General features: G+C 54.6%; 2 protein-coding genes across 5 annotated transcripts in view; one reads left to right on the top strand and one right to left on the bottom strand.

The window, feature by feature from the left end:
• The window catches only part of ENGASE (endo-beta-N-acetylglucosaminidase), a 639,565-nt gene that overhangs the window by 104,237 nt on the left and 511,217 nt on the right, over positions 1 to 24,111 (bottom strand). The gene's annotated exons all lie outside the window — the stretch shown is intronic.
• On the top strand, positions 6,505 to 15,186 carry LGALS3BP (galectin 3 binding protein). 4 transcript variants are annotated; one of them, XM_050764287.1, is made up of 6 exons: positions 6,505 to 6,838; positions 9,404 to 9,481; positions 10,437 to 10,628; positions 11,635 to 11,766; positions 13,235 to 13,487; positions 13,750 to 15,186. In XM_050764287.1, the coding sequence occupies exons 2-6, from the start codon at positions 9,430 to 9,432 to the stop codon at positions 14,873 to 14,875; spliced, it is 1,755 nt and encodes a 584-aa protein (XP_050620244.1). In that variant the 5' UTR covers positions 6,505 to 6,838; positions 9,404 to 9,429; the 3' UTR covers positions 14,876 to 15,186. The 4 variants fall into 4 exon arrangements, with proteins under 4 accessions (XP_050620244.1, XP_050620245.1, XP_050620242.1 ...); XM_050764288.1 differs by having other exon boundaries at positions 9,407 to 9,481; XM_050764285.1 differs by having other exon boundaries at positions 6,505 to 6,813; positions 9,407 to 9,481.

A 24,111-nucleotide genomic window follows, 5' to 3' on the forward strand; every position in this document is an offset into this window, starting at 1 on the left:
TTAATATTTTCAGACCTCAGATGACCGCAGGTAACCGAAACTGCAGTAAGCGAAACCGCAGATAAGCGGGGCCAGCGGTTGTGTTTCTGTGTAGCATTCATATGGCTCCCTCCAATGTACTGATTACCTAAGAACAGTACGTTTACCTAACCCAGGAAACTGACATTGCTCTCATCACTTTTATTTGTCATCCTATTGGTGCAAAAGAAAAAAAAAGAAGTTATTCAGATTTGAAAAGAAGGAATGAAACTGTCTTTATTCACCAGTGACAAGCTTGACTAGCTAGACGAGCCTAAGAAATCTTCAAAAAATAGCTCTGAGGCTAGGTACGGTAGCTCACACCTGTAATCCCAGCACTTTGGGAGGCTGAGACAAGAGAATCACTTGAGCCCAGGAGTTCAAGGCTAGCCTGGGCAACATAGCAAGACCCTCTACAAAAAATTGTAAAGATTAGCTGGATGTGGTCACCCATGCCTGTGGTCCCAGCTACATGGGAGGCTGAGTGGGAGGATCACTTGCGCCCAGGAGGTTGGGGTTGCAGTTAGCAGTATTTGTACCACTGCACTCCAGCCTGGGTAACAGAGCAAAACTCCGTCTCAAACCACAGAACTACACATACTAAATTTAATATATTAATATGTTAAATTTAACATATTAATATATTGATTCCACATACAAAATTTAACTTTATTATAACTGCAGTGAACAACTAGAAATTGAAAAATTTTTAAACATTGTCAATTACAGTAGCACCAAAAATCGGGAAATAGTTAGCTGTAAGTCTAACAAAAGATGTGTGACATCTCCATCCTGAAACTACGAAACACTGATGAAGAAAATCAAAGACCCAAAAGAATAAAACAGTATACATCTTCATGGGTCTAAAGAGTTGATTTTGAGAAAGGAAAGCAAAGTTGAAGGACTTACACTATCTGGCTTCAAGACTTACTATAATGCCACAAGTAATCAAAACAGTGCAGTATTGCCATAAGAAAAACAGACACCGATGAATGAGACAGAAGAGGGTCCAGAAGTAGACCCTTATGGATGTGGCCCCTTGACTTTTGACAAAAGAGCCAGTGTAATTCACCTGAAATCCAAAAGATTGTCTTCCCAAAAAGATTTTTGGTGCTGGGACAACTCTGTGAACCCCGAAAACTTGAGACAGGTCTCAGTGAATTTATTTTATTTTATTTATTTGTTTGGGACAGAATCTCTCTCTGTCGCCAGGCTGGAGTGCAGTGGCGTGATCTTGGCTCACTGCAATCTCTGCCTCCCAGGTTTAAGGGATTCTCCTGCCTCAGCCTTCCAAGTAGCTGGGATTACAGGTGTGTACCACCACACCCGGCTAATTTTTTATATTTTGGTAGAGATGGGGTTTCACCATGTTGGCCAGGCTGGTCTTGAATTCCTGACCTCAAGTGATCTGCCCTCCTTGGCCTCCCAAAGTGCTGGGATTACAGGCATGAGCCACCGTGCTCAGTGGGGCTCAGTTAATTTAGAGATTATTTTGCCAAGGTTGAGGACGTGGGCGTCCCTGACACAGCCTCAGGAGGGCCTGAGAATGTGGGCCCAAGATGGTGGGAGCACAGCTTGGTTTTATACATTTTAGGGAGATATTAAGACATCAATCAACACATGTAAAATGAACATTGGTTCAGTCTGGAAAGGCAGGACAACTCCAAGTGGGGAGGAGGCTTCCAGGTCACAGGTAGATGAGAGACAAATGGTAGCATTCTTTTTTTTTTTTTTTCTTTTGACAGAGTCTTGCTGTGTCGCCCAGGCTGGAGTGAGTGGCACCATCTCGGCTCACTGCAACCTCCACCTCCCGAGTTCATGCCATTCTCCTGCCTCAGCCTCCCAAGTAGCTGGGACCACAGGCGGGTGCCACCACCTCCAGCTAATTTTTTGTATTTTTAGTAGAGACGGGTTTTCACTGTGTCAGCCAGGATGGTCTCGATCTCCTGACCTCGTGATCCACCCGCCTCGGCCTCCCAAAGTGCTGGGATTCCAGGCGTGGCCACCGTGCCCGGCGAGCAGAGGGTGACTGAATAGAATGGAAGGCAAGTTGGCCCTAAGCAGCCCCAGCTTCACTTTTCCCTTTAGCTGGTGATTTTGGGGCCCAAGATATTTTCCTTTCACAACTCTGTTCTCTATGGGAACAAATGACTTCAACCCTTATCTCCCACCATACTCAAAATTCACTCAGGAAAGACCAGAGACCCAAATATAACAGCTAAAAGTAGCAGACTCCTAGAAGACAGGAGAAAACCTTTGTGACCTAGGGTTAGGCCAAGATTTCATAGATCTGACAGCAGAAGAATGACAAATTGAGCTTCATCCAAATTCAAAACCTTTGCTCTGCCAGGCACGGTGCCTCACACCTCTAATCCCAGCACTTTGGGAGACTGAGGCAGGCAGATCACCTGAGATCAGGAGTTCAGGACCAGCCTGAACAACATGGTGAAACCCTATCTCTACTAAAAATATAAAAATTAGCTAGGTGTAGTGATGCAGCCTCCCAAGTAATCCCAGCTACTCAGGAGGCTGAGCCAGGAGAATCGCTTGAACCGGGAGGCAGAGGTTGCAGTGGGCCGAACTTGTGCCATTGCACTTCAGCCTGGGCAACAAGAGCCAAACTCCATCTCAAAATAAATAAATAAATAAATAAATAAATAAATAAATAAATAAAAATAAATAAATATAAAACTTTGCTCTTCAGGAAACACTGTTAAGATAATGAAAAGTGGCCGGGCACGGTGGCTCATGCCTGTAATCCCAGCACTTTGGGAGGCCGAGGCGGGTGGATCATGAGGTCAGGAGATGGAGACCATCCTGGCTAACATGCTGAAACCCCGTCTTTACTAAAAATACAAAAGAATTAGCCGGGCGAGGTGGTGGGCACCTGTAGTCCCAGCTACTCAGGAGGCTGAGGCAGGAGAATGGCTTGAACCCGGGAGGCGGAGCTTTCAGAGAGCCGAGATAGAGCCACTGTACTCCAGCCTGGGCGACAGAGCAAGACTCCGTCTCAAAAAAAAAAAAAAGGCCGGGCATGGTGGTTCACGCCTGTAATCCCAGCACTTTGTGGGGCTGAGGCAGGCGAATCACGAGGTCGGGAGATTGAGACCATCCTGGCCAACACAGTGAAACCCCATCTCCACTAAAAAAAAATACAAAAAATTAGCCGGCGTGGTGGTGGGTGCCTGTAGTCTCAGCTACTCAGGAGGCTGAGGCAGGAGAATGGCATGAACCCAGGAGGCAGAGGTTGCAGTGAGCCAAGATCGCGCCACTGCACTCCAGCCTGGGGGACAGAGCGAGACTCTGTCTCAGGAAAAAAAAAAAAAAAAAAGATAATGAAAAGCAAGCTTTTCGTTTTAAAAAAATGTGTAAATCATACATCTGCTACAGGAACAGAATATATATAAAGAACTTACACAACAAACAAGCCAGTTTTCAAATATGCATAAGATTTGAACAGATGCTTTGCCAAAGAGATTGTGTGAATGACAGAGAAGCATAAAGATGCTCAACATCATTCGTCATTATAACCACAAAGAAACTTCACTACATGCCCTCCAGAATGGATGAAATTGAAAGACTGACAATAGCAAGTATTGGTGATGATTTAGAGCCACTGGAACACGAAGAAATTACTAGCAAGAACGCAAAATGTTTCAGCAACTTTGGAAAACAGTTTCTTTTCTTTTTTCCTTTTTCTTTCTTTCTTTTTTTTTTTTTTTTTTTTCTGAGAAGGTGTTGCACTCTGTCGCCCAGGCTGGAGTGTAGTGGTGCAATCTCAGCTCACTGCAACCTCTGCCTCCCAGGTTCAAGTGATTCTCCTGCCTCAGCCTCCCGAATAGCTGGGATTACAGGTGCCCGCCACCACATTTGGCTAATTTTTGTATTTTTTTGTAGACTCAGGGTCTCACCATCTTGACCAGGCTGGTCTTGAACTCCTGACCTCGTGATCTACCCACCTCAGCCTCCTGAAGTGCTGGGTAGTTTCTTAAAAAGGTAAACATGTATCTACCATATGACCCAGTAATGCTGCTCCTAGGTATTTACACAAAATAAATACTTACATTCACACAAAGACTTGTATCCAAATGTTTCCAGCAGCTTTATGCACAGTAGTAGAAGATGGAATGACCCAATGTCCATCAGTGCAAATATGCATTAGCAGCGCTGTTCTGTCCATACAGTGGGCCGTTACCCGGCAAAACCAGGAGCCAGTTATTGACAGTTGAGATAGCATGGATGGATCTCAAAAGCATTGTGGTAAGTAAAAGAAGCCACATGCAAAATATTAAATGCTGTGTAATTCCATTTAGAGGGAATTCTAGGGGCCAGGAGTGGTGCCTCACGCCTGTAATCCCAGCGATTTGGGAGGCAGAGGCAGGTGGATCACCTGAGGTCAGAAGTTTGAGGCCAGCCTGGCCAATGTGGAGAAACCCCTTCTCTACTAAAAATACAAAAATTAGCTGGGAGGAGACTGAGGCAGGAGAATCGCGTGAACCTGGGAGGCAGAGGTTGCAGTGAGCCGAGATCATGCCACTGCACTCCAGCCTGGGCAATGGAGGGAGAGTGTGTCTTAGAAAAGAAGACAAAATAGAGGGAATTCTAGAAAAGGCAACCAGCAGTGGCAGAAGCTGAGAAGTGGTTGCTGGGAAGGGGCTGGGGGAGGGGTGGCTGCAGAGAGGCATAAGAGAATTCCTGGAGTGATTAAAACGCCCTGGGTAATGATTGTTGTCACGATACCATCGCTACACATTTGCCAAAACTTTGCAGGTAAATTACATGCCAACGAAGCCAATTTTTAAAAAGAAGAAAAGGATGCGTTTGAAATCCCAGTTTTTCCCCTTCCAGCTGCACAATTTTAGCCAATTACGTTGCCTCGTTGAGCCTCTGTTTTCTCGTCTGTAACAGGGAACATAAGAGCAGCTGCTTCCCATCATGGCTGGAAGTATTAAATGCGTTCATTCGTGGCAAGGTTTACAGTAATGCCTGGTGAAATCCATATTAGCTATTTATAGGGAGTGTTCCTCTATTTGCGGAGAGGTTTGGGGTAGAGGCACAAAAGATGATCTTACAGGCCAGTTAACCATTCTCATCTCTGAAACGCCCAGCATTTTCCCCACCATGTCTTGGGAGTGGCTTCCTGATGACAGCAGTTCTGTCCACACGAATCTGAGGCTCTCACCCAGCTGTCTTCTCAGAACTGAGCTGCCTGTCCGCTGCCTGTCCCCTGCCAGCGCTTCCCACCACCCCATGGTCATCGCCTACCGGAAAGGCCTTGTGAGCCCCAGGGGAGCAGATACTGGTGCTCTAATTCCACAAGGAGGCCTCTGGGTCTTCCATTTTACCTGCCTGGATGGCTCAGGACTTTCCCGGGCTCTGGGGCTAAAGATTCGGCATCTGAGTTTTAAAACATTTCCCAGCACTTCTCAGAGGTGCCTTCCTGTCCTCGGCACTCCTGTGCTTCCCTGGCCACTCGGGCAGAAGTCATTAGCGCTGCTGAGAAGGGATGAGGCTGGGGTTTCTGTGCACTGAGGCCCTTAATCCGGATGAGATTTTTTAAACTCCCCACAGCCTGCTATGCCAGTTCTATTTCCAGCTGCATCTGCCCCTGGGTCTTCACAGCTCCTCTGGAGGGGATTAGGCAAACCATGCAGCTGCCTATACCCTCACATCTTGAGGGAAATAGTCATTGAATCTCTGACCTCTGGGCTGGCTGTCTCGGACTCTGAGCTGCCAGGGAACCAGGACTTTCCACCCGGTGGGACTGCCTGGGGGCTTTTGAAATGCCCCTGCCTGTCCCCCACTCCCGGAGATGGTGACTTCCTGGGTCTGGGCATTAGGAGTTTGTAAAACTCCCCGATGATTCTTCTGTCCAGTCCAGGCTGAGAACCACTGGTCAGAGGCCTGGGCACATCCCAAGACTTGTCCAGAATCACGGAGTGCAAGTGACAGAAACAAAAGAGGCTGCTGATTGCCTCACTGAGCAGGTGAAGCCCAGGCTTGACCACTGATTAGGCCAGTTGGACCCAGGAGCTCAGGCCGGAGGATGCCTGCTTCCCTCTGCTCTGTCCCATGGGCCCCAGCAGCCTGGGCCCACATCCTCTCAGTCGGAAGCCGGCTCTCACCAGCTGGCTGGGCTCACAGCCCCACCCTGAAACCAGTAGTGTGGCCCGGGGGGCCCCGCAGGGCTCAGACACCCAGGCCTTGGGTGGTTGAAGGCCAAGAGCTGGGGGCCGTCTGGGAACCACACAGCCTGGAGTGGGAGGGGGTGCTCCTCAAGGGACAATTGAGGCGCTGGCTTTCAGTGGGAGGAAAGGGAATGGCTATGAGCTGGACAGAGCCATTATGTCACCAAGAGAGGCTCTGTGCCCCGCCACCAGGTGCAGACTGTCTGGGCCCAGAGCCTCTGCTGCTTCCCCTCCCGTCCCCCAAACACCAGCCCCTGGCCAGCCTGGCGGCGTTTCCGACTGAGTGTGGCTGTCAGTCCTCTTGCGGGCCTTGCTCCAGCCAGACTCCCGCCTTGGGCCTCTGCCAGCCCGGCACTGATACCCACGGGCAGAGCTGAGATGAAGGAGAGGGCCCCTGGGGAGTATCCGCAGCAGCCAATCCCAGAAGACATCGATGTCAGGTGGTTTCTAGAAATCGAAAGTAGACTTTTCTGAAGCATTTCCTGGGATCAGCCTGACCACACTCCACCCTGGGAGAGGCTTCTGGGTCAAAGGAACAGTCTGCAGAGGGCTCTTGTGGCTGGAAGTGAGGGGGCTGCAGCACAGCCATCGCAGCTGCCCCAGCCAGGTAAGCTGCTGCCTCCAGCTCCCAGGTGGGCACCTCTCTCTCTCTCTCTCTCTGGTTTTTTCACTCTGTCACTCAGGCTGGAGTACAGTGATGCTATCTCGGCTCACTGCAGCCTCCGCCTCCCGGGTTCAAACGATTCTCCTGCCTCAGCCTCCCAAGTAGCTGGGACTACAGGCACACACCACCACGTCCAGCTAATTTTTGTATTTTTAGTAGAGACAGGGTTTCGCCATGTTGGCCAGCCTGGTCTCAAACTCCTGACCTCTGGTGATCTACCCGCCTCGGCCTCCCAAAGTGCTGGGATGACAGGCGTGAGCCATCGCGCCCGGCCGGGGCACCCCTCTCTCTACACAGGCAAGTGGGGGTCATGCCTCCCTGTTTGCACATAGGCCTGGAGCTGGGGATCCAGGGCTCCTGAGCCCAGCAACAGTCATTGCTGCTCCCAGGCCCACAGGGCGTCTGTGTGCAGTTGGGCAGGTGGCTCACTGCACGAGGATACCAGCCAAAGGGCAAGTGGGTTAGAATCCAGGTTGGCCTCTCTCGGGCCTGTGCATTTGGCCTAGGCCTGCACCCACTCCTAGGAAGAGCACCTTTTTTTCTGATTTGCATGAAGGGGCCAACACAGGCAGCCGGGTCTCAACTCCCCGTATGAAGGAATCAGGCAAAAGTCCCAGCCGCTGCCACCCAGAGGGTGGAACGCCACCTGCCAGGTGCTTCGTTGCCCGCTTTTTTTTTTGAGACGGAGTCTTGCTCTGTCACCCAGGCTGTAGTGCAATGGCTCACTGCAACCTCTGCCTGCCAGATTCAAGCAATTCTGTTGCCTCAGCCTCCTGAGTAGCTGGGACTACAGATGCGCACCACCACGCCCAACTTCTTCTCCTTCTTCTCCTTCCCCTTCTCCTTCTTCTTTTGTATTTTTAGTAGAGGTGGGGTTTCACCATGTTGGCCAGGCTGGTCTCGAACTCCTGACCTCAAATGATACACCTGCCCCAGCCTCCCAAAGTTCTAGGATTACAGGCGTGAGCCATCGCGCCTGGCCACTTGGCCATTTTTCCAAGGCCCTGAGTTACTCTCCCAGGACGGACAAACCTGGTGGCTGCAGCGGAGTGAAGTGGCTGGGGACAGAAGTGGAGAGGGCGTCCACCCATACCGGCGTGCCTGGGACTGAGGGTTTCCCAGGACACAGGGAAACTTCAGTGCTAAAACAAGCACAGTCCCCAGCACACAGGACAGGCAGTCACACCCTGGTGTCTTTAGCCATCTACTGACATTGACGCAGGGAGGAGAGGTGGGCTCCACCGAGCAGAGCCCCTGCCTATGGCTGTGGACGTGGAGCCCATTTACCTCTCTGGGTGTCAGCTTCTTCACTTGTAAGGTGGGGTGTAACTAAGGTGGTTCTCAAGGTCACGGTAAGGCCTCCAGTGGTGCCTGGGGAGCCCTGATAAGGGGTGGCTGCGCATTGCCAGTGAGCGTGAGTCCCAGAGCAAAGCTCTCACCAGCCAGGGCACCCAGCTCCCAGGGTGCTTGTTCATGCAGACTCCCATGCAGAGGGGCTAGGGCGAGGCCAGCCATGACAGCACTTCCAACAAGCTCTGGCGATGCCATTGCAGCCGTCCACCAGGCCCCCTCTGAGCAGCCTCAAGGTCACCAGGCCCAGACTCCCAGCCGGTGCCCACAGCAGTGCCACCCAGAGGCCTGCCCCTGGCTTGCTGAACTGAGGGGACAGTGTCAGGTGTCACAGGATTCTTACCGAGCCAGAGAAGCCATACCTGTCTCTCCATTGGCGGGGTGTGGGGGAGGGAGGCAGGCGAAGACAAAAGCGTGGAAATTACACGGAGGCAAGAACACCAGGCCAGAAGGCGGAGACCCGGACCTCCCCAACCGCAGCCTGAGTGTCAGTGTCTTGGGGATACTTCAGCATTTCCTCCCCGTTCTTCCCCCAGCATGGCCCACCCTGGGCTGCAGCCCTGACCCTTTTCCCCTATCTTCCCCATCCGAACACCATGGAGCCCCGATGTGTCTCCTTGCTGCTTATCTGTCACCCCGGCCCAGCCTCCGTGGCCTCTCCTGACGAGTCCCCTCCCATCCACTCTGCAGCCTGCCTTTGCCTGCTTAGGCCTCTGGGACAGTCCCTGTGGGGGTCTGTTGCCTGAAGATTAAGGCCCAGATCTTAACCAGGCTCACCCGGCCTCCCGACCTGGGCCTGTGCCCATGGCCTCCTCCCTCTCCACCCTCCCCGCCCATGCCCATGTGGCGGCCTTGCCCGGGGCCTGGTTTTTTGAGATGAGCTCACTTGCCTCTAGTCACCGATTCTTGCTGTCCTTAACTGCCAGGGGGTACCCCCAGCCCACCCCTTCATCTAGCCAAGTCTTACACATCCTTCCAGGAGCATGCTGCAGACCAGGTGAGGGGCCCCTGTAGGGCGCTTCCATAGCACCCATCACACTTACTGGGACCACAGTGGGCTCTGCAGGAGAGGGATCCCGCCTGCCACACAGCCCAGGTCGGGCTGAAGGGTTAATGGGCAGGCCGGTCCCCGGGCTTCGGGCCACCTGGCTCCCGTGCCTCACTCTGCCGCTTCTGTCTGCAGCAGGATCTGGGCATCCAAGCACGGCCATGGCCCCTCCGAGGCTCTTCTGGGTGTGGTTGCTGGTCGCAGGGACCCAAGGTGAGCTGAGCCCCTGGGAAATGCCAAAAGCAAAAGTCTGTGAGGCTGCTGCAGCCTGGGTCTGCGCAGAGCTTCAAGGAGATGCTCTGCCTGGGGCCCGGGGCCCAGCGGTTAGCCAGGTCTTCTCTCCTGCCTGCGGCACCAGGTATCCCAAGTGATGGTGGCTTGGAGGTTCCAGGGGGCTCACCTGGGCTCAGGTGAGATGCAGGTTATAGATAGGACACTAAGGAGTCCTCCATTCTGTCCAGGGGGAACCAGAGGAGCTGGTCAAACCAGCAGTCACCGGGGCTGTGGTGAAGTCAATGGCCTCGGACGCAGGTCAATCTTCCAGAGGGTCCTGGCTGCTTTTCCTCACATCCTTTGCACTGTGAGCCCCTGGAGGCTCACGCTTATCCTGGGGGCCCCACGGAAGCCAGATGTGCCCCCAGCTAGATTCAGGCACCCAGCTCCTGCCCGGCTCTGTCAGCTCCTATAGGGGCTGGAGTGTCGGCAGGCTGAGTCCCAGAAGGACGTGTGGAGTGGGAATCCCATTCTCTGCCCTGGAAACATTCCGTCTGTGCTCCCAGGGGTCCCTAGGCCTGCGCCCCCACAGGCCAGCACCCCCAAACTGCAGACACCCTCGGGCGGGTCAGCACGGGGCCTCCATTCCCCCACGATCCTTCCCCCGGGGTCTTGCCACCTCCATTCCCAGTGCTTGAGAACCTGGGGCTTCTCTGCCCCTGTTCTGTCTATGGAGTGAAGGGCTGAGACCCCTAAAACAAGGAAAGGCGAGTTTAGCCTCCGTGGGGCAGGGGGCTATATGTATCTTCCACTCCTCCCTCATGGAGAGGCCAGGGGACCTTGAAACCCTGGAAAAGAAGCTCAGCAGGGGAGACCCAGGACAGCATGGGTCCTGGAGGTGCGGGCGGTGGGTGCCGCAGGCCCCAGCCTGGCCCTCGCTCGTCTCTGCCTGCAGGCATGAACGATGGTGACATGCGGCTGGCCGATGGGGGCGCCACCAACCAGGGCCGCGTGGAGATCTTCTACAGAGGCCAGTGGGGCACTGTGTGTGACAACCTGTGGGACCTGACTGATGCCAGCGTCGTCTGCCGGGCCCTGGGCTTTGAGAACGCCACCCAGGCTCTGGGCAGAGCTGCCTTCGGGCAAGGTAGGGCCTGCTGTCCCCGTCCTTCAAGGCCGATACCCACAGCACAGCCAGCTCCCAGGCAGGGCAAATTCCCGAAGATGAGACAGTCAGGTTTCAAAGACATGCAAATTGGATTACTATTAATTTAGCAAGAGCAAACAAACAATTTTTTTTTTTAAACGGAGTCTTGCTCTGTCACCCAGGCTGGAGTGTAGTGGCACGATCCCGGCTCACTGCAACCTCGGCCTCCTGAGTTCAAGCGATTCTCTTGCCTCAGCCTTCTGAGTAGCTGGGATTGCAGGTACTTGCCACCATGCCCGGCTGACTTTTGTATTTTTTAGTAGAGAAGGGGTTTCACCATGTTGGCCAGGTTGATCTTGAACTTCTGGTGTCAAGTGATCCGCCCGCCTCAGCCTCCCGAAGTGCTGGGATGACCACACCCGGCCTAAGAGCAAACACTTTTGATGGCGCTGAAGCCCTGTGGATCAAGTTCCGGTGGGACTGCGTCACCCACACTTGGCCGGTGACGGTGGCGGGTGCTTGGGCAGGTTCAAGAGCTGGGCTGGGCTTGTTCCCTCCGGCCCAGAAACTCCACTCCAGGAGTTTATCCTCTTGAAACAATTTCCCCTCAAAAGAAAAGTCTGTATGCAGGAAGATTTCCACTAACACAGCAGTTGCAATTCTGGAAAAAAAAGAGAAACAATCCACCAACTATTTTGCAGCAGGGATAGTCACACAAATACAGTATGTGCGCCTGATGTTGCAGGGACAGGCACGCAATTACTGTACATGAACGTGATGTTGCTGCAGGAGCCAGTAAGCTTTGTAAGCATGAAGGCTAAGTTTATGGCCTGACGTTGCAATCAAACCCAGCCCTTGCTGGAATATCCACCGTGGTTCGCCGGTGAAGGACCTGTACGCAGACGGACCCGCACGGCTGGGGCACGGAACAAAGGGCTGAGTCTCGCTGTGGGACTCCTAGGTGCAGTCATCACACCCCCAGCCCTGCCATCTGCTGTGTCCACAGGATCAGGCCCCATCATGCTGGACGAGGTCCAGTGCATGGGAACCGAGGCCTCGCTGGCCGACTGCAAGTCCCTGGGCTGGCTGAAGAGCAACTGCAGGCACGAGAGAGACGCTGGTGTGGTCTGCACCAATGGTGAGCACTTCCCTGCGGAGGCCCCAGCGTGTCCTGGGGTCCCGTGGCCCCTGCCCCTCCCGGCACCACCCCACCACACACGAAGCACACAAAGGTTCCTTCCACTACCACCTGCCCACTCCGCGTGGAGAGTCCCGGACGTCCAAAGAGCCCACCAGCTCCCAGTCCCACAGTCCTGGACTCCTCCCCAGCCCCTTCTGGAGAAACGCCCAGAACCACCAAGTCTCCATGCGGAACCCGAGTGTGGGGCAGGGAGCCACAGTCTCAGTGAGCAGGACACCAGGCTGCAGCCCGACCTGAAGTGCCAGCGCCCGCTCGGAAACACACTTCACAGCATGCGACAGGCTCAAGCCCGTCCTGGCGGAGGGAGGCCCGACCACTCGCCGCCCCAGCCAGCTTCCCCCAACCCAGCCCGGTGTGGAGGGAACCCAGGCTGCTCTATGGGTTGGAGCCCCTGGATCTGAGTTTCTTGTGTTTCTTCCGTGCCAAGGTGGTTCTTCCTGGGCTTGCACGGGACAGCCTGGGCACTTCCTGCCTACCGCCCTTTGCCAGGAGCTGGAGGCCCCTAAGGCAGGAGGGGTCGAATCCCAGGGAGCCCCTGTGCCCACATGGGATGGACAAATGACTGGAGCCAAGCCTGGACTCACAGTGCGGGAAGCCCACGAGATGCCATGGGGCTGTCGGGGGCCGGGGGAGGCCAGGCGGAGCATGCGGGGCTGTGGGTGCCGGGCAAAAGCTCCTGGGGCAGGAGAGCTGTGGTGAGGCGTGCAGGTGGGAGGCAGCTGGGGGTCCTGCAGTGGTTCAGGTTTTAGGAGGCCCAGGGCAAGCCCACCTGGTTGAAAGGTCATGGTTACTTCAAACCTATTATATTTGTGACAAAGAAAAAACTATGGGATTTCGTTTTGAGTTAGGCTTTGAGAGGGGCTCAAAGAAGGGGGGAGGGTACACCACACTGACCCCTGACCCGGGAGCCTCCCATGACTTCTGCAGGTCTTGTCCCCCACAGGAGGCTGCTCGAGGACCCCCAGAGTTCTAAAATGGGGTTGCCACAGGACCCTCACTTTTCAGGCCATCTAAGCAGGCAATGGTTTTGGTTTGAGAAGGGCAGTGTCAGTGGTGGTTGATGACTGAGGCTGGGGAGTGGGGCTCCAGAGTCAGCACCACCAAGTCTCCCTGCAGAGCTGCTGCCTGAATCGGGGGAGCAGCACAGAGCAGAGGGCCTAAGGCGGGGGCCTGGACAGGCTTGGCCAGGTCCCAGCTGCTCTTGTTCCCCAGGGCTGGAAGGGGTGGGGCCTCACGGCCCAGGGATCCGACACTTTCGGTCTCTCCTGTCCCTTATCTTCCCAGGAGCCTTCCAGAGAGGATGAGGCAGCCACGAACCCCCCACTTTCAGATGAAGACGCTGCCCCCAGAGAGTGGCAGCGTCCCGGCTCCTAACGTAGCCTGCTTCCCTCCCGCCCCTTCTTAGAAACCAGGAGCACCCACACCCTGGACCTCTCCAGGGAGCTCTCGGAAGTCCTTGGCCAGATTTTTGACAGCCAGCAGGGCTGCGACCTGTCCATCAGTGTGAGTGTGCAGGGCGAGGACGCCCTGGGCTTCTGTGGCCACACGATCATCCTGACTGCCAACCTGGAGGCTCAGGCCCTGTGGAAGGAGCCAGGCAGCAATGTCACCATGAGTGTGGATGCCGAGTGTGTGCCCATGGTCAGGGACTTTCTCAGGTGAGCCGTCTCGTCCTCAGGCTCTGGGGCTGCCAGGGGCTTTGTCCTCCTCCCTGCTTCAAAAGCACACCCACACACACGCACACCTGCACACACTCTTGCATGCACATGTACCGTTGTCACACGTGCGCTCGCGCAGTTGCACACACACGCATGCTCGCTCCCACGCTGTGCACACTCGGGTGGCTGTGTTGGACAGGCAGGCTCAGGGCTCCCCTGCTGTCCTGTGGGGCCGGCATCCACTCTCCCTCTTTCTCCCCAGGTACTTCTACTCCCGAAGGATCGACATCGCCCTGTCGTCGGTCAAGTGCTTCCACAAGCTGGCCTCTGCCTATGGGGCCAAGCAGCTGCAGGGCTACTGTGCAAGCCTCTTTGCCATCCTCCTCCCCCAGGACCCCTCGTTCCAGACGCCCCTGGACCTGTATGCCTATGCACTAGCCACAGGGGACACCCTGCTGGAGAAGCTCTGCCTGCAGTTCCTGGCCTGGAACTTCGAGGCCCTGACACAGGCCGAGGCCTGGCCCAGTGTCCCCACAGACGTGCTCCAGCTGCTGCTGCCCAGGAGCGACCTGGTGGTGCCCAGCGAGCTGGCCCTACTGAAGGCCGTGGACACCTGGAGCTGGGGGGAGCGTGCCTCCCATGAGGAGGTGGAGGGCTTGGTGGAGAAGGTCCGCTTCCCTATGATGCTCCCTGAGGAGCTCTTTGAGCTACAGTTCAACCTGACCCTGTACTGGAGCCACAAGGCCCTGTTCCAGAGGAAGACTCTGCAGGCCCTGGAATTCCACACTGTGCCCTTCCAGTTGCTGGCCCGGTACAAAGGCCTGAACCTCACCGAAGATGCCTACAAGCCCCGGATTTACACCTCGCCCACCTGGAGCGCCTCTGTGACGGACAGTTCCTGGAGTGCACGGAAGTCACAGCTGGTCTATCAGTCCAGACAGGGACCTTTGGTCAAATATTCTAATTACTTCCAAGCCCCCTCTGACTACAGATACTACCCCTACCAGTCCTTCCAGACCCCACAACACCCCAGCTTCCTCTTCCAGGACAAGAGGGTGTCCTGGTCCCTGGTCTACCTCCCCACCATTCAGAGCTGCTGGAACTACGGCTTCTCCTGCTCGTCCGACGAGCTCCCCATCCTGGGCCTCACCAAGTCTGGCGGCTCAGATCGCAGCATTGCCTACGAAAACAAAGCCCTGATGCTCTGCGAAGGGCTCTTTGTGGCAGACGCCACCGATTTCGAGGGCCGGAAGGCTGCGATTCCCAGTGCCCTGGACACCAACAGCTCAAAGAGCACCTCCTTCTTCCCCTGCCCAGCAGGGCACTTCAACAGTTTCCGCACGGTCATCCGCCCCTTCTACCTGACCAATTCCTCGGGTGTGGACTAGATGACGTGGCCCAAGGGTGGTAAGAACCCGAGAACCCCAGGACGCCCTCACTGCAGGCTCCCCTCCTTGGCTTCCTTCTTCTCTGCAACAATCATCAACAACTGTCCACCAGATGTCCCCCTACTCCCCTGAGCTCTCAGCTTCAAGAAGACTTCCACTCGTGTCCGCCAGGAGTTCTCCCACTGCCTCACCAGGTTCCAGGTGGTAAGCACCAGGGCACCCTCGAGGTCGCTCTGGGGTCCCCCCACAGCCCCTGGTCAGTCTGCCCTTGTCACTGGTCTGAGGTCATTAAAATGACATTGTGGTTCCTACATTTGTTTGTACAGAAAGTGTTGTTGGGTCTATACGGTGTTTAGACATCAGGTGTGCCAGGCTCTGGGGGGCAGGGAATGAGGCAGAGTCCCTGTCCTTGTGAAGCTACTGGCTAGAGGGGAAGATGGAACAGGAAGCACACCTCCCAGCCCGGAGCAATGACACAGTGGGACACGAGCAGGAGGGTGCGCGTCACTGCACACGTGCACGTGGGTGTGTGATTGTGTGGGCATAGGCGTGTGTGTGTTCATGAAAGTCTGGCTGTGACGGGTGCCCTCACCCCTTATCTGGATGGGTGTGCTTTATTTTATTTTATTTATTTATTTTTGAGACGGAATCTTTTTTTTTTTTTTTTTTTTTTTTGAGACGGAGTCTCGCTCTGTCGCCCAGGCTGGAGTGCAGTGGCCGGATCTCAGCTCACTGCAAGCTCTGCCTCCCGGGTTTACACCATTCTCCTGCCTCAGCCTCCCGAGTAGCTGGGACTACAGGCGCCCGCCACCTCGCCCGGCTAGTTTTTTGTATTTTTTAGTAGAGACGTGGTTTCACTGTGTTAGCCAGGATGGTCTCGATCTCCTGACCTCGTGATCCGCCCATCTTGGCCTCCCAAAGTGCTGGGATTACAGGCTTGAGCCACCACGCCCGGCCAAGACGGAATCTTGTTCTGTCGCCCAGGCTGGGGCGTAGTGGTGCGATCTTGGCTCACTGCAACCTCCACCTCCCGGTTTCAAGCGCTTCTCCCGCCTCAGCCTCCTGAGCATCTGGGACTACAGGCACCCGCCATCATGCCCGGGTAACTTTTGTATTTTTGTAGAGATGGGGTTTCACCATGTGGGCCAGGCTGGTCTTGAACTCTTGACCTCAGGTGATCCACCCACCTCGGCCTCCCAAAGTGTTGGGATTCCAGGCGTGAGCCACCGCACCCAGCCTATAGGTGGGTGTGCTTTTGTGAGCACTACCTCCTGCTCATGTCCGACGGGAAGGGAAGGATGCTGAGGCAGCAAGGTCAGGGCTGCACCTCTGGCGGGGCGATCGGGTCTCTGGAAGACGTGACCGGGCTGGGTCGTGGAGAGCAGCAGACAGCAGACTGTGGAAGCTGGGAGGAGGGAGAATGAACAGCAGGAGTTAGGAAGCTTCGCTCTGGAAATCCTTGACCACGGGGACAGGGGACAGAGATTCTCATCTCAGCCTTGTAAGAGTGAAAAATTGGCAACAATGTCAATACCCACCAACAGGTGCTTGACTACAAATAAAAGACACCTCCCTGGGCTGAGTGAGGTCGCGGAGAGGTGCGCTGGAAGATCCTGGGAACCACAGAGTCTCAGGGGAGGCTGGAGGACCCGCTGGATGCCGGGGAGGCGGGGGCATTCGTGACAATGCCACAGCAGGTTCTGGGCACAGAACGTCGCTCACCACCAGCAGGAATTCGGAACTGCCCCTGCTTCTCCATGGCCCGTTGCAGGCACAGAGTCCCCAGGGAGGCAGCTGCTGGGCCAAGCTCAAGCTGGCACCTGCTGCTGTGCCAGGGTCTGGGAGGACAAGAGTGTGGCCTCTGGAATAGGAGGTGGCACAGGGCTCCCCTAATGGGAGGGAGGTTCAGATGCTGAACAGCTAAGACGGCGGCAGACCCCCCACCCACCCTCTCCCCACGGGTGCTGCAAGGAACAAAAGCAGGCTCACAAAACCTCCTGCCTGCGAAGGCAGCTGCTCCCTGTGCTGGAGGGAGACCCCTGCTCTCCCCACCCCCAACCTCCAGATCCTGCGTCCAACCCAGCTCCACCATCCTGGCAGGACATCCCCTCCTCTTCCACATGTTTTTTGTTTGTTTTGAGGCAGGGTCTTACTCTATTGCCCAGGCTGGAGTGCAGTGATGCGATCTTGGCTCACTGCAAACTCTGCCTCCTGGGCCCAGGCAATTCTCCTGCCTCAGCCTCTGGGACTACAGAGTACCTGGGACTACAGATGTGCACCAGCAGGTCTGGCTAAATGTTTTTCTTCTTTTTTTTCTTTTTTTGTATTTTTAGTAGAGTCGGGGTTTTGCCATGTTGCCCAAGCTGGTCTCGAACTCCTGGGCTCAAGCACTTTGCTCACCTCGGCCTCCCAGAGTTCTGGGATTGCAGGGATGAGCCAGTCTGCCCGACCTACCTCCTCCACTTCTATTTTGATCCTATTGACATTTTAGCAACCAAAGGGCCACGTTGCACCGTGGACCACCGCCAAGATCACTGTTGGGGATGAACCACAAAGAGCTCAGGAAAAAGAAGGAAAAAGCGATGTCAGGGTAGAGGTGTGGCAGACGTGGCAAAGACCAGAATCACAGCCTCGGTTTCTCGAATCAGTCCCAGGACCACAGCAGCTCTCTTCTCTTCCGCTCTGCGCTCCCCGGCATCTCAGGGCCAGGGAAGGTAACTGGAGTCTTCCTGCCAGGGAACTCTGAGCCCCGTGGGTCCTGCCTGCAAGGGAGGCTGTAGCCCTGTGTGAAGCTGCGAGAGGCAGGAATGTGAGAAATTACTTCCGTACTGCTTGCAGTTTTGAGCGGCTGCCCTGTTTCCCTGGGACAGTCAGGACCGACCATCCCAGCCTCCAAAATGCTCCTCCTTTCTTCACCTGTTCACCCACAGGCACAGTGGTCCCAGAGGGGAATCCCCATCTTCACTGCCTATTGGAAGGAATGTGGAGATCTCTCATGGTGGAAACGTTCCTCTCTTGGGTGTAAAACCCCTACAGCGGCTGGGCGCAGTGGCTCACACCTATAATCCCAGCACTTTGGGAGGCCAAGGAGGATGGATCATGAGGTCGAGAGATCGAGACCATCCTGGCCAACATGGTGAAAAACCCCCAATACAAAAATTAGCTGGTTGCGATGGCACGCACCTGTAGTCCCAGCTACTCAAGAGGCTGAGGCAGGAAAATTGCTTGAACCCAGGAGGTGGAGGTTGCAGTGAGCTGAGATCATGCCCACTGCACTCCAGCCTGGCGACAGAGCAAGACTCCGTCTCAAAACAAAACAAAACAAAACAAAAAAACAGAACCCAGGTTTCAGAGACTAGAAGCAGAACCTTTGCACTGGGTGATGGGTGCCCTGCTTGGGACCCCATGGCTCACACCTGTGCATTCTGAACAAGGAGAACCGCAGATGGGCTCCGTGAGCTGGTGCATGCACAGGTGGAGGGCAGCATTTTCTTGTCTACAGGGAATAAGGAAAGGATGTGTTAGGGGATCTGGAGGCAGGGACTTCCAGGACTGTCTCATCTGCCAGCACGTCCGCAGAGCCAGGCTCTTGCATTTTTCCCTTCACTGACCTCCTGAGGTTCCATCCACTGAGGTTCCATCCCAGCCTTCCTGTTTCATGAGCCCTTGAATGTGTGATGGGTGGCACATGTGACCATGAGCCCGCAGCCTGGTTGCAGCTCCTGAGTCATCTGCCTGTCTGTGGGTGACCAGCAGGGCGGGAAAGGTGTTCAGTCAGTGAAGGGCTGGTGGCACTGAGGGCCGTATAGGATGGGGGCATTCAGATCCAGAATAAGTGTAGATTCCTGGGGAGCGAGCAGCTGCCTCCTCCAATGGAAGGGGTCGGCCACAAGCCGGAGCTCCCCATGGGCATCGAGATGCCGAGAGAGGGCCCAGGAGCACCAGGTCTGCTCCCATCAGCCTTGGTGACATGGCAGTGGTGAGCCCATGCAAAGCCTCCCTCCCCCCAGACCACCTCTCAACAGACCAGGCCCTGGAGGCTAGAGAGGCGCAGAGTGACACTCGGTGACACCTGTCCCCACACCCCAGGGTAGGTGCCCCCGCATGGGACTGCAGTGGGGCCTTTCAGGGAACAGTCGGGACAGAAGCATCCTCACCTCCATGGCCATTCCAAGACGCCGGTCCCTGCCCTCTTCCCAAAGCTCACGGCTACTTATTCTTCCATCCTCCTCCCTCCAGCCCTGGCATCTCTGACCAAACCCTGAGCTGCTTCCACAGGTCATGTGGCCCGGGCCGGCTTCCCTCCATCCACAAGGAAACTGAGATTGGCCACTCAGGGCTCTGCCCAAAGCGAGGTCCCCTTTCTGCCAGGCAACAGGCCACTCCCACCTGGAATTAGCCTGCAGTGCAATCTGAAACAGGTTTGCGTTTCTCCCACCTCTGTCACAGGTATTAGGGAATGCCCCATCAGGCCCCAGGGGAGGCCCCAGGTGCCCTGGGTGGAGGGGAGGTGGCCTTGGCACAGATGCAAATCACCCATGTCTCCAGGGACTGCTCGCACTCCTGAGGGCCACACCCACCTGTGTCCTTCCAGCTCATGGAGGGCAGCTCATGACCCACGCTCGAATGTTTGGGCCAAAGCTGGTTGTGCTGGAAGGAGTGAATCTCCCTGCCAAAGAGGGCCCTGCTCAGCTCCAAACCGCTGGACGCTCTTGGGTGGTCCTCCAGCGGGCCTGCCGGAGGCCCCTCACGCCCGTCAGCATAGCTTCCTGCATCTCAAGCCCCACACCCTGGCCTAACGGATCTTAAGGCCACAGGCAAGGCAGCTGCACCAGCAGATGGTGGCCTCGTGCTCTGACACCAGACTTGGGTCTCTAGTAAAGGGGCAGGAGCCACTCCCCAAGTAAGGCATGTGGCCCCTCAGAAGTCCACAGAGATTGAGCCAAGATTGGGCCCGTTTCTGAGGGACCAAGGGCCACACACATAGGGCACCCACTGGTGTTCACTTTGGTCCAGTGTGACGACTGTAGCGTGAGGAGTTGGCAGGAAGCAGACAGAACGAGACAGCCGGTGTGCTCCTGAGGCAGGACACGTGTGTGTGCATGTGTGTGCACACGTGTGTGTGTGGACGCAGGAGAGAGAGACAGACGGAGACAGAAGGGGAGGGAACTGCCGTCAGCAACTGCTGCATCCACGTGCGGGGCTGTGCTCATTTACTCCAATCAGCCACATCTGAAACAGCGGCAGCACCATCTTCATCTGGTGTAACTCAGGAGACGCTGCTCACCAAGTCCTCAGGAGAGCCGCCGAACCCCTGCCCTGGAGCTCAGTTGCCGGGTTAATGGCCAAGAGCCTCTTTGGGGAAGGCCAGAGAGCGGATTCTTGGTACTGTAAGTCCTCGTCATATTATTACAGGGTCCTTTCTGTAAGAGATTTGACCACCCTTCCTTCGAAGCGGCTCTGGGTGATCCAGGAATTGGGTGAGAGGCTAGGACTCTATCGTGATAGTGCAAGGTGCCTCTGTTCACCGGATCTTGGGCTTTTCTTTCTTTCTTTTTTTTTTTTTTTTTTTTTTTTTTTGAGACAGAGTCTCACTCTGTCCCACAGGCTGGAATGCAGAGGCTCACTGCAAGCTCCACCTACCAGATTCAAGCGATTCTCCTGCCTCAGCTTCCCGACTAGCTGGGACTACTGGCACACACCACCACACCCGGCTAATTTTTTGAATTTTTAGTAGAGATGGGGTTTCACAATGTTGCCAGGCTGGTCTTGAACTCCTGACCTCAGGTGATCCACCCGCCTCGGCCTCCCAGAGTGTTTGAGATTACAGGCATGAGCCACCGAGCCCGGCCCGGAGCTTGAGTTTTTCTAATGCTACAGATCATGTGAGGGTTTTGCAAGCTGCCTGCCTGTTTTGGTCCCGTTTGCCTCCTCCTTACGGCCATCAGGAAGCACTTTCAATTGCAGCATGTCCAGAGGGCCTCTCTGACCTACACAGAGCAGCCGCAGGGAATGTTCTAGGAGACTGGTTCCTCCTTCCCTGCACATTTCCCTGAGCAGGCTTTGGGGGAGGAGAGCTTCCTGGGTCTGTCCAGAGTCGAGGCCAGCAATTGACTGCACACGGCACACACGGCACGGCTTCTGGCTCCTCGGTGCCTTGGATTCCTTTCTCTACAACACACTGAGGAATTCATGGGCCATCCATGACTCCAGTTTTCAGTCAAAGCAATTGAGAAGATAATTAGCACCGCTCCCAGCTGCTCAAGCTAGCGCACAAAGCCGGAATCTCTCATGCATGCACCTGTACTACATATTTTTAGCTTCAGCTTCCTATCATGAAAACCCAACATAGCAAGGGCTCTATATGACATTTTTCTTTATTTTCTGTCACATAAAAGGGAGAAGGCATCCTTTCGGGAGGTAGACTTCCTCCATTATTGTATGCCTGCCACTCTCAAGGCTACCCTCATGATCTATAATGGCTGCTGAGATTCCAGCCATCACTTCTGCCTTTCAGGCAGCAAGAGGAAGGTAGCAGAAAAGGACAAAACTTTTCCCAGTCGTCTCTCCTGAGACTGAGCTCCTCTATTATTTTTATTTTTTTGAGACAGTGTCTCACTCTGTCACCCGGGCTGGAGTGCAACGGACTGATCATAGCTCACTGCAGCCTTGACCTCCTGGGCTCAAGCGATCCTCAGCCTCCACCTCAGCCTCCTGAGTAGCTGGGGCCACAGGTGTGTGCCACTATCCCCAGCTAATTTCTGAGTTTTTCTAGAGATGGGGTCTTGCTATTTTGCCCAGGCTGGTCTCAAATGTCTCAGCTCAAGCAGTCCTCCCGCATGGGCCTCCTAAAGTGCTGGGATTACAGGCGTGAGCCACGGTACCCTGCCTGTCAGTGAGATTTTTAAAAACCATGTTATTGGTATATTATGCACACACATGTGGAAGTGTAGAGCTCAGTGAATTGTTGCGTTACACGTAAACACGGCTGGCACCACCCCTCGGATAGAGACACCGAGCCTTTCCCTCACCCTAGAAGGTTCTCTAGGTCAGAACCTCCACCTTGTAACCACTGATTCTGATTTCTGTCGACATCCAGTAGTTGTTCCAGCTCTTAAACTTCATGTAAATGAAATTGTACCTAAGTACCCACTCCTTAGTGTTATGTCAGCCTTTTTGGCTTCCACACAATGCCTGTGAGATTCATGCACGTTGTTCTTTGTAGCTGAAGTGAACCCCGTTACCTGACTATGCTACAGGTTATCAACCCAGTCTACAGAGGATGGGCATTGTGTTGTTTTCAGAGGGTGGTTTTTGTTGTTGTTATTTTGAGTGAGCTCCTATGAACTTTTTTTTTTGAGACAGAATTTTGCCCTTGTTGCCCAGGCTGGAGTGCAGTGGCACAGTCTTGCCTCACAGCAACCTCTGCCTCCTGGGTTCAAGAGATTCTCCTGCCTCAGCCTCCCAAGTAGCTGGGATTACAGGTGTGCACCACCACGCCCAGCTAATTTTTGTATTTTTAGTAGGCGGGGTTTTACCATGTTGGCCAGGCTGGTCTCAAACTCCTGACCTCAGGTGATCCACCCACCTCAGCCTCCCACGGTGCTGGGATTACAGGTGTGAGCCACTGTGCCCAGCCTTGTACTAATTTTTTTTTTTTTTTTTTTTTTTTTTTTTTTTTTGAGATGGAGTCTCACTCTATCACCCAGGCTGGAGTGCCGTGGCGCGATCTCGGCTCACTGCAAGCTCTGCCTCCCAGGTTCACGCCATTCTCCGGCCTCAGCCTCCCGAGTAGCTGGGACTAGAGGCACCTGCCACCATGCCCAGCTAATTTTTTTTTTTTTTTGTATTTTTAGTAGAGATGGGGTTTCACTGTATTAACCAGGATGGTCCTGATTCCTGACCTCAGCCTCCTAAAGTGCTGGGATTACAGGTGTGAGCCGCCGCGCCCGGCCAGCCTCGCACTAATTTTTACACCAGCCAGTGTTCTTAGTTACAACCAACAGAAACCACCTCTGGTTAACGTAAACAGGATAAAGATTTATGGAAAAAATATAAGCTCACAGAATTGATAGGAAGGCTAGGAGTTGAGTGGGAATTAAGTAAGGTGGCCGCGTGGTTAACTTTTGCTAAGTAACAAACTACTCCAAAACTCAGTGGCTGAAAACCATCAAACAATAACCATTCATCCGCCTTGACCCTGTGAGTTGTCATTTCAGCTGGGCTCACCTGGGAGGGCTCGCCTTTGCTCCCCATGGTGTTGGCTGGGCTCACTCATGTCAGAGGCCTCACCTGGGACGGCTGGAAGAGCTGGGAAGGTGGGGACCCTCTCTCCACAGGGTCTCATTCTGGTAGACGCTAACCCAGGCCTGGTCCCATGGTGGCAGTGTTCCATGATGTGGAATGCAGAACCTATTTTTTCTTTTTTTCTGGTTGGGCGCGGGGCTCACGCCTGTAGTCCCAGCCCTTTGGGAGGCCAAGGTGTGCAGATCACTTGGGGTCAGGAGTTTGAGACCAGCCTGACCAACATGGTAAAACCCTGTCAAAAATTAGCCTCACGTGGTGGCACGTGCCTGTAATCCCAGCTACTGGGGAGGCTGAGACAGGAGAATCACTTGAACCTGGGAGGCAGAGGTTGCAATGAGCTGAGATAGCGCCACTGCACTCCAGCCTAGGCAACAGAGTGAGACTCTGTCTCAAAAAAAAAAAAAAAAAAAAATTTTTTTTTTTTTAGAGTCTCGCTCTGTTGCCCAGGCTGAAGTGGCATGATCATGGCTTTGGCCCAAATATGACTCACTGCAGCCTTGACCTCCTGGGCTCAAGCAGTCCTCCCATCTCAGTCCCTCAGCCTCCTGAGTAGCTGGGACTACAGGCACGCGCCACCACACCTGGCTAATTTTTAAATTTTCTGTGGAGACGGGGTCTCGCTATGTTGCCTAGGCTGGTCTTGAACTCCTGAGCTCAAGCAATACGCCTGCCTTGGCCTCCTGAAGTGCTGGGATTACAAGCGTGACCCACCACGCCCAGCCTAACGGGCGAGGCTTCTTGAGGTCCAGGCTTGGACACACACATCACAAGGCCAGCATAGGAAAATGAACTCCACCTCCTGATAAGGGGTGCAGTGAAGAATTTATGACCATTTGTAATTGGCCATAACCAGGAAGACGAAGACCTCTGAACTTGGAATAATCCGGCTGGAATTGACACAGACTTGCTCACTGCCCTCCGGGGACATT

Source organism: Macaca thibetana, chromosome 16, assembly GCF_024542745.1.
Source record: "Macaca thibetana thibetana isolate TM-01 chromosome 16, ASM2454274v1, whole genome shotgun sequence".
NCBI lineage: Eukaryota > Metazoa > Chordata > Mammalia > Primates > Cercopithecidae > Macaca > Macaca thibetana.

What these genes read in the sequence shown, in the direction of transcription:
- LGALS3BP (XM_050764287.1), top strand. Translation starts at nt 9,430, where the DNA reads ATGGCCCCTCCGAGGCTCTTCTGGGTGTGGTTGCTGGTCGCAGGGACC. An exon ending in GCTGGTCGCAGGGACCCAAG is followed by an intron (nt 9,482 to 10,436) that starts GTGAGCTGAGCC and finishes CTCTGCCTGCAG; the next exon opens with GCATGAACGATGGTGACATG. An exon ending in ATGGTCAGGGACTTTCTCAG is followed by an intron (nt 13,488 to 13,749) that starts GTGAGCCGTCTC and finishes CTTTCTCCCCAG; the next exon opens with GTACTTCTACTCCCGAAGGA.